Source organism: Marmota marmota, unplaced genomic scaffold (genome assembly GCF_001458135.2).
Source record: "Marmota marmota marmota unplaced genomic scaffold, marMar, whole genome shotgun sequence".
Lineage (NCBI taxonomy): Eukaryota > Metazoa > Chordata > Mammalia > Rodentia > Sciuridae > Marmota > Marmota marmota.
Genome location: NW_026000026.1, coordinates 3,760,797 through 3,770,862, shown reverse-complemented (window position 1 = coordinate 3,770,862; position 10,066 = coordinate 3,760,797). Strand labels below are relative to the sequence as shown.

Here is a 10,066-nt window from a genome sequence, read left to right as displayed (position 1 = left end):
CCAAGTAGCTGGGATTACAGGAGTGTACCCATCTCCCACCAGTTTTATCCATTTTTCAAGAAAACAGAAGTAAAAATAGGTGATCAGAGTACCTAGCTAGTTCTGCATCAATAGAGATAGTGGTGGCACATCAATTCACAAGCAACTAACTGATAAAATTTTTTATTTCACTTTTGAGTTTTTACACTTTTTCCTGATTATTCCGTGTAAGGTGAAACTAGAACTGTTTAAAAGACATACACAAATCTAGTACATCAATAACCGGGGATTTTTCTTTTTTGCTATACTATTTTCACAACCACAGGTGTGCTTGCTAGGCAATATAACCATCACAGAAGCAAACATTAGGCAGAATACTGGTAAGGAAAACAAAGCAGAGAGCTACCAGATATACAGACAGCTTGGTTCCACATTCACTACTGCATTTTCAAGCGCCAAGTATTAACTGCACATTTTTGTTCAGCTAGAAAGAAAAGGATTTTTTTTTTTTAGTTTTTTTTTTTTTTTTGGTTTGTTTTAAATCAGTGCATGAATTTTTCTTTTCTCATTTCAGCAGATGGACAAATGAACTCTATAGCTTTATGGAATGTTAAGGGTAAGGGGTGATACTGTGAGACTGACAGGCCTGGCTATTCTTGATTCTCTCCTTTGCAGTGCCCATGCAACTTCCCTGCATTATAGGGTCTTGTGTAGACATGTCTGAGAACTGAGCTGGATGAGTACACTTTGGAGATCTGGTGATAGGCACTAACAAGCATTATCAGGGTTGGTTGCAATAAAGGGAGAACTCATGGAGATTTAAAAATACTTTTTGATTCAGACTGTGGTATGACTGAAGAGCAACAATTGTGCTGAGAACCGGAGGAAGACTGGGATGTGGTGTGAGAAGCTCTTCTCAACTCTGAAGCAAGCCTTACTCACCAAAATGCTCACCACTGTCTTGCACCCTCTGCCCACACGGCATAAAAAGTAAACAAAAGATACAGATTTCCAAAGGAAGAAAATGTAAGGAAGCAGAAGGACATACATTTTTAAGAGGAAAGAGAAAAACAAAGTCAATAGTTCAAAAGAACATGGGGGAAGGAATGTTTAGATTTTAAAATTTAATGCCCCAAGTTAGGAATATCTTGAGTACTCCTCCAGTGAGAGGCAATCTCTACAGAACATTGTTCTTAAATGACTTACCCAGGAAACAGATAAGGTGGTTCATAAGATATATAGCTTGTTTTTCTTTAGCTAAGTAGTAACAAGGAAAACAGATCCGATTGTTTTGAAAAGTTGCAAATCAGTAACATATTGCTGTAGGAAAGGGGGCTTAGTCACTCTTGTTATAATGAGCACTGAACCTTTTTGCAGTGTCATAACCCAGCTATCTGCCACAAAGAATCTCAATTTCAGGATCCGAGTTTCCTCAGAGGAAGACACTGTAGACTTTTGTGGTCATGAACTTTTGAGTGGCAACAGCCCAAACTGGTCAAATGTCTACAAGCCCTGAACCACAGGCAGAATTACTGTGAATTACCATTAAACTTGGATGCCAAATGATGTGTCTCACTCCAGTCCCAGCACCACAATATAGTCTCTATAACTTTCTGTACAACTTTACAACAGAATTGTATTTCAGTGACTATTTTGATATCAGATTAAACTTTCCAAAAAGTTACACATAATTCAGGTCTATTTTTTTCTACCAGTAAGAGTTCTGCTAAGTTACAAAACCCCATAATCACAGTGTTCAGTTTAAAAAAATTAAGCACACAGTAATTCTGTCAATATCAATGAAATCAAAACTTCAGAATGCCGTGGCATTTATGTGACCAATTCGAGTTTTAGATACAAATACCAGCTGTTTATACCATGGACCATTTTTGCTAGGCTGAGGCTGTGAAAAATCGAAGTCAACGTACAAATTTTTGTTTGTTTGTTTGTTTTATCGCACAAAGGGATAAATGTGGAGGGTACAGAGTGACACTGAACAGATCACAAAGCATGATAGACATTAGTTCTCTCCCTCCCCAGCATCTCCTTCATCTCCCTGGTTTTCGGATGTCCACAGCTGCAAGAGAAAAAAAAAAAAAAAGGTATTATCAAAGTAGGGCTACTCAAATTTATGTGGGAGTGGTTCAATCTATATCTTATTTCAATCAACTGTTTAAAATTCCTTCTGTATTATTGCATACACTGATGACTATACACATCACAATTTTAGCAGACACTGATGACTATACACATCACAATTTTAGCAGTCATCTATAACTAACTGAATTATGTTTAATGGAGTATAAATCCTCTCTTGAATCTTGGATAACAGTGAATTATTTAGCAGGTGAATAGGAAAGGCCATAAACCATCCAAAAGTAGTACTTACAGTGAGATTGTCCCTAAGTAACTGCATGATCAGAGTGCTGTCTTTGTAAGACTCTTCATTCAGTGTATCCAATTCAGCAATCGCTTCATCAAATGCCTAAAACACAGAGCCTTCAGCAAAGAATCTACATGTTCTTAGAATTGTTAGTTGAGTTTTTTTTTTCCTTCTAATAAGTGACTATAATTTTTCTCCTTCTACAGTACTTTGGGGGAGCCTTGTGTTTATAAAACTTCATAATGTGATTATAAAGCACCAATCAGCAATGATAAAATTTCCTAGACAATAAAAATTATGATTTTCTAATAAACTTGGCTTTATCTAATAAGTAACTAGTATTATTGTTAAGCCTAGCACATCTGTTCTAGGTAAATTCACACAAATTTTTATTTACCAAAAACTCTTCTAGAAAATCTCTTAAATTTTTTTTAAACTTAGATACAAAAAAATGTACAAGAGTGAAACTCACTTCACTAAACCTGATTTAATTAACCTGCTAAGTCCCAAATTTTCAATTCTGCAAATAGTTCAACAAAATTGACACAGGTATATTAAAATAGGCTGGAAATGATAACCTAGCACTTATATATCTTTATGAAAATACATATATCAGTGTCTACCATTCAATAAAACATTTGCTAAATGTTGTAATCATTCAGTTATTTTCTCAAAGAACAGAACTTTAAAAACACAATATTTATTTCCAGTTATCATAAGCAGTATAACTGTTTCTCCATTTAAGTTTTTACAGATGTCCCACATCTGGGACAATGAGACTCAATAGGTTAAGAGCAGCAATTTAAGGGGTTCATTTCAGGACCTTTTCCAAACTTAAAAAAAAAAAAGAAAGAAAGAAAGAAAAGAAACAAACAACAACAAAAAACTGTGAGCATGTTTACAAATACATATAAAGAAAAGGCCAAAAAAAGACAGGAGGAAATATAGCACACAAAGAAAATGTGGTCCAGCTGGGAGTGGGGGGATGCACACCTGTAATCCCAGCTACTCAGAAGGCTGAAGCAGAGGATCACAAGTTTGAGGACAACCTGGGCAACTTAGTGAGATTGTGTCTCAAAAATAAAATTAAAAGAGGGTAGGTATTGGGGATGTAGCTCAGTGGTAGAGCACTTGCCTAATATGCACAAGGACTGAAGGTTCCATTCCCAGTACAGAAAGGAAGGGAAGAAGAGAGGGAATGTGGTCTGATTTCTTTCATTTACACAGCCATAACCTACTATATTGGAAGGAGGATGATGATGTAAAACCAAGGCCCAAAGCTTGATGAAAAACAATAAACCACCTTTACCTGGAATGTTCTGCAACCACCCCTCAAAAATAGTAGTAGTAGTAGTAATAATAATAATAAATCAGCAGGAGTGTTGAGAAGGAATCACAAAAAAATAGGCCTGTATTTCTTTCATAAAAGACGTAATCCTACCCTTAAAAAAAAAAAAAAAAATCTTCTAAAAAATCCAAGACCATGAGGATGTCCCACAATAAAAGTTACTAGGAAGCTCAAAAGTCTATTAGGATTAGAAACCGGAGGATCCTTCTCACCGTTTTTGCCAGGCTGCAGGCCTTTTCAGGAGAGTTTAGAATCTCATAGTAAAAGACTGAGAAATTTAGAGCCAGGCCAAGTCGAATTGGGTGTGTAGGCTGCATTTCTTTCTTACTAATTTCAAATGCTTCCTGGTAAGCCTGCTGGGAGTTCGACACGGTGGCTGTAAGAAAGAGGAAAAGTATTAAAGGCTGCTTCTCCCACATGGTGCATCATAAACTGGATTCACAATCACAGTATTTTGACAAAGTGGGCTGATGTAAATGATCCATCAAAATGAGATGTCAGTGTCTCTACCATTCAATCAAACATTTGCTAAATGTTTATTCTAAGTCAAGTAAAAATATATTAAGTGCTCCAGGGGAAACAATGACGAATATAACAAAGTCTATTAAACCAATCAAGAAACATAATCTTTAACAAGATGGAACATAGAAAAATAAGGGGTTTCGGAGTTGATAGACCCAAACTGAATTCCCAACTTTTAATTCACTAGGTACACAGCTGAGAATAACTCTCTATCCCTGGTTTCCTTTATTAGAAAAATGGGGCTGGGGATATAACTCAGTGGGTAGAGTGCATGCCTCACATGCACAAGGTCTGGGTTCAATCTCCACAACAATAAAAACAAAAACAAAAAACGAATAGACTCCCATCTAAACTCAAAGTTGTGAGAGAATAAACAAGACTTTAAAGCACTTGGCACACAGCAGGGACACACAGCTGTTAACACTATCACAGCACCACTATCACAATATCCTTGTGACAAAAGAAATGCATCACTATATGTCTCCCTTATCTGCAGAGTGTATGTTCCAAGATCCCCAGTGAATGTATAGTATTGAACCTCATTTAACTGTTTTCCTTGTATGTACATCTATAAAGTTTAATTTATAAATTAGGCACAGTAGGAGATTAACAACAATCATAAAATAGAACAATTATAATATACTGTAATAGGAGTTTGTGCTTTGTCATTAAGTACAATAAGGGTTATCTTAACACAAACATGGCCATACTATGACAGTCAATCTGATAAGTAAGATGACAATTAAAAGACCAATAGGCAGGGAACATATATACAAGGTGCATATGCCAAAGGGATGATTCACATCCCGAGGAGGATGATATAACACTTCATCCCATTACTCAGAACAGGGTGAAATCTAAAACTTATGAACTGTTTATTTCTGGAATTTTCCATTTAATGTTTTCAGGCCTTAGTTGGCCTTAAGAAACTGAAACTGGAGAAAACAAAACTGTACATAAAAGTAGACTACTATACTTTAAAGTTCTGTTTCTAAAAAGACAGCTATCAAATAATTTCCAAGAAAAAGAGCTCTTCAAATGCACTCACTACACATCAGACTTTTTAACGCCCTCCACATTTACTCCTTAGACACATTCTGATTTGTCAACCCCCACAACCTCATTCCTCACAGCACAATGGTCTTTTACATTTTGATTACTGTGACATCATCTAATGTCTATGATGCACAGACAAAAGCAAAAATTGTTGAAGTCCTTACAAAAGGAGACTAGCTCCACTATTGGTCAAATTTGTTTAAATGTTACTTACTTTGTTTATTATCTCCAGATGCCACCTCAGAAAGATACCTAAAATAATCTCCTTTCATTTTCAAGTAGAACACCTTACTTTCTGGTTGGGTAGCATTGGGAATTAGATATTTGTCCAACAGCTCCTAAAAAATGATTCACATTATTAAGAACTTTGAATTATTTACATGATTCTAAAATTATATTTGAGATTCAAGATACAAACTACCACTACCAATTTTTTTGAAAATTAAAAATAACTTTTTTTTTTAAAAATCCAAGACTAAATGTTGTTTAGGTCATAACAGCAGATGCCCATATTCTTCAGTTAAAAGTCACTTTGACCATCCATAAGGGGTTCATTAAAACACAGCTATTACAATGCAATGCTATGCAAAAATGATGTAGAACTACACTGATAACATGGAAATGCTCTCAAAAGAAATCTGAGTGAAAAAGCAGAATAAAAACACAAAAGCCATATTTGATATTAAAATATCTATGTGTACAGGCACACAAATACATAGGGGAAAAACCTGGAAGGATTATGTTCACAATGGTCCTCTAGGTGATAAGATCAGAGTGATTTTACTTTGCCCTAACTTAGGGGAAAAATATTTTTCCATTCTGGGAGGAAAAAAGTGATAATAGAACAAAACTGCCAAGAACTAAGTTCAGAATCAATCTGACCTGGGAAGAAACCCCTTTTCTGCCTGCTGTCTCTATCACCCTGGACCGACTGCCTTCTCACCCAAGCCTGAGTTTGCTTGGCTGTACAATGGGGGATCACAATGGCCACCTTCTAGGGTAAACTTGAGGACAAGTGAGCTAATGTACATAAAGTGCTTAACACGATGGCTGGCACGCAGTAAGCACTCAAAAGAGTCTAATACTATTATTAATAATAAATTCCTTTAAACATTTATGCTTACAACAAAAGTAGTTCTGAAGGAGTCCAAGCTTCGTATACAGAGCAATATTTTCGAAGAGTTGTTTTAGAATGTGGCATCCTGAAAAACTGGTTAAGAGGCAGTAAGTACCATGCTCTTCTTCACATTCTTTCAGATGCTCTTAAAAGCTGGTCTACATTTCAGGAATTATGGAACTTTCTTGCCCTTGGAATGCATGCCATACTTCATCTGAATACCAGATGTACCTAACATTCAGGAATTAGTGCACCATTAACAAACCCCCAAATTACCAACAGGCAACAAGTTTAGCCATGATACTGTTTATCTTACACCATGAATCTAATAAAAAGAGAAGCTCAATGCAAAGCTTAATTATAAGGGGATTTAAGAAGACGCAAGGGGCAGTAGTCATTTTAATATTCTTTGCAGACAGAGTGTAACTCCTTATGGGTTAGGGATGAGAAGTACTGCCTGATGACTGACAAGCTTTGTACTGGTTTTTCAAAAGAAAGGTGTCATGGGCAGTAATTCGGAGAGGCAGCCAGCAGGGGAGGAGGTAGGTCAACAAGTGTGAATTCCTTTTCCCTTCAAAGCATCCCTCACCGTTCATTTTTACCTGATTTCACCTGGAAGAAAAAAAAAGTTCCCAGTGGGCTCAGGATGTGAGGGAAAGACAATATGATCATGATTTGCTCTAGGATATGCACCCCTCCCATCCAACCCCAAACTGTGGTCACAGAGAGTCAACAATCTCCCTCTAACTTATATAAAACACTGGAAAGGAGAATCCCCAAACCACCTTCGATTTGGCTTTGGAACGCATACTGAACTTGAGGAATGTGCCTAATTTTCAGACAAAATCAGGACTCTCCACTGTGAAGGCATGGCTGGGGAGAGGATGAAAGGCAGCTCAGCTTTTTAATCCTGCCTCCCCTACAGGAGATGACATCACTACTCAGATGACTATAGAGAATAGCCTATCTGTGGCTGCATCTAAAATCCTGTCTATCTGGCCTCAATTTCTAAAGAAAAGATGTTGACTAAATCCTCCTGTTTTTCACAAGCTTTTCTGATAAGGGAGGAAAATAGCCCAGAAGTGATGAACAACCTCTGATCAAGCAAAAAAGGGGGGAGGGAGGGGAATCATATCATGTGCATAAAAGTGGGTTGTAAATGGTTTTTCAGCTTTCCAGTATACTCAGACACTCTTTCTCATAAGCTGTTTGAGAGTTTGCATTTGGACAGTGTTAATACTATTTAGAAGTCACTCTTTAAAGAGAAGCACTGGCCCCTTACCAGAACATCATTGCAGATATCCTGCAGCTCCGCCTCTATCTTCTCACGGTACTCTTTGCCCATCTGCTGCTTCTTCTCATTCCTCTCTGTTTTCTGTTCAATGCTGGAGATGACGCGCCAGGAAGAACGGCGAGCACCTACCACATTCTTGTAGGCGACAGAGAGCAGATTTCTCTCTTCATTGGAGAGTTCGTGCCCCTGTTCAGTGACTGCCTTCATGGCTGCAGCCATGTCATCATAGCGCTCGGCCTGCTCAGCGAGTTTGGCTTTCTGTACCAGCTCACTTTTGTCCATGGTCATTCCCTAGAACAAGAGCAAGAGAAAAGAAAAGCAGATGTCAGGCTTCAGGGCCCAGGAAATACATGTGTGAATCTTCTTGCAACCCCTCTGGAAAGCCTACCCAAAAGTGAAACATCTAGCTCCAAATGCCATCGACATTACAGATCACGCACTAAGCATCTATACTGTCAGGTACTTTGCTAAGGCCTTTATTTGGGTCAATTAATTTTCCAACACACACCAAAGAGAAGAATCATGAATCAAGGTGGATGGACTTGGGCTCTACCGATCACTAGCTCTCCTACTCAGAGGGCAATGATCTTGGTTAGATCACTTAACCTGAGAGCTCTAGTTTCCTTATTGGAAAGCAAGAACACTACCAACTCTCTCAAAGAGGCTCTTACAAGGACAAGTGACCTAATATACATGAAGTACTATGAAAAGTTTAAAGCATTATATACAAATACCAGGTACTAATTTTGTTTAGGTATAGGTTGCAAAAAATAAAAAGTATACAGGATGTATAGAAACAGAACTTAAATAAATTTATTTGAACCACAGAAGTTCATTTAGATTTTCTCAAAACAAAAATCTCAGTGTTTTCAGTTTATTATTTTATTGAACCCTTTATACAGACCAATCAGTGAACGCCTCTTAATCACCTCACCTTAAGTTAGTTCTCCACTACAATAATCTTAGAAAGTGCAATAATTTTTTTTGAAAAAAGCAATTAAAAATGATTTACTATTAAAAGTTAGTTTACATACTGTTAGCTTAAATTTACATATATCCCTCTATGCCATAGAGTAAAAATATGCTTATCCATTTATTGATTTTTGTGGTATTAAGGACTGAATCCAGGGGTGCTTTACCACTGAGCTACATCTTCAGCCCCTCTTACTTTTTATTTTGGGACAGGTTATTAAACTGCTCAGGCTGACCTCAAACCTGTGGTCCTCCTGCCTCAACCTTGAATCTCTGGAATCAGAAATGTTCACCACCTCACCCAGCATACCCATCCTCTTTCAGGCACCAGGGATTGAACCTAGGGACGCTTAACCACTGGGCCACATCCCCTGCCCTTTTTATATTTTATTTAGAGAAGGGTCTCACTAAGTTGCTTGGGGCCTCACTAAGTTTCTGAGGCTAGCTTTGAACTTGTGATTCTCTTGTCTCAGCCTCCTGAGCTTTTGAGAATACAGGCACATACCACCATGCCTGGCTCCAGCTCATTTTTTAATTTTAAAGAGAGAAATTCTAAACATGAGGCCCAAGCACACAAAAATGCATTATCAAATGAAGCACAAAGATATCCAGGCAATTTAGAAAGAGTTGATTCTCTAGTTCAGAACTATGAATTTTCTTCCTACTGCTTATTATCTAAATCATATTCAGAGTTACCTCCTATATACAACTTGCTAATTGTAAGGTTACATTTAGTGAAGTAAGTCTTGCCTAGATCTATGACATCTTCACTCACGACACTAGAATGTAACTACAGCAGATAGTAATCCTCAGGAAAGACTCCATTTGCTGCTTCCCTACACATCCCAGCACATCCCCAGCAGTTAGGAGTCAGCAGCTCTGTCCAATCAACACAGGCAGAAATGATGCTGCTTCCAGGCTCAAACTGTGAAAATCCTGCATGTAGTTCCCCAAGCTTTCTTCTCTTACAGCATCCACCTAAAATGTGTTCTAGATGATGCACTCATAAAAGCACGGACTGTCAGCCCAAGTCCCTGGGTAACTATCCAGTATAGAGTGTTACTAAGAGATAACCTAGTCTACTTTAATACAAGAAAGAAATATCCTTTCATCCCAAAATTACATGTTTTCAGTATACCTAATTTTCTTGACCATAAAGTTTTTGGGATCAGGATAATTCCTATATATTATTAAATAATCGTACAATTGTTATTCCTGAAAGTACCAAGCACAGCAGGAGGAAACCAACTTTCAATGACTCAATTTACAGTCTGCAGTTATAAGTCACTAGAGGTCCATCTCAAAGTTCATACAACAGTACTGATGCAATTCTACCTATGAAAGATTCCAAATAATAAATTTCTGGGCAAAAGCCAACTCAAAGATAAGCTATCC

The 10,066-nt window shown here is 37.5% G+C and overlaps 1 protein-coding gene across 1 annotated transcript; it reads right to left on the bottom strand.

Annotated features, from left to right (window-relative positions):
* Positions 1-146: 146 nt before the first annotated feature.
* Ywhab (tyrosine 3-monooxygenase/tryptophan 5-monooxygenase activation protein beta) lies at positions 147-8,018 on the bottom strand. The gene is made up of 5 exons (XM_015478780.2): positions 7,688-8,018; positions 5,503-5,626; positions 3,923-4,086; positions 2,369-2,464; positions 147-2,056 (listed from the first exon to the last, which is right to left on the bottom strand). The coding sequence occupies exons 1-5, from the start codon at positions 7,985-7,987 to the stop codon at positions 2,000-2,002; spliced, it is 741 nt and encodes a 246-aa protein (XP_015334266.1). The 5' UTR covers positions 7,988-8,018; the 3' UTR covers positions 147-1,999.
* Positions 8,019-10,066: the final 2,048 nt, after the last annotated feature.

What these genes read in the sequence shown, in the direction of transcription:
- Ywhab (XM_015478780.2), bottom strand. Translation starts at nt 7,987, where the DNA reads ATGACCATGGACAAAAGTGAGCTGGTACAGAAAGCCAAACTCGCTGAG. An exon ending in ATATCTGCAATGATGTTCTG is followed by an intron (nt 5,627 to 7,687) that starts GTAAGGGGCCAG and finishes ATCATTTTTTAG; the next exon opens with GAGCTGTTGGACAAATATCT. An exon ending in CCTGCAGCCTGGCAAAAACG is followed by an intron (nt 2,465 to 3,922) that starts GTGAGAAGGATC and finishes TCTGTGTTTTAG; the next exon opens with GCATTTGATGAAGCGATTGC.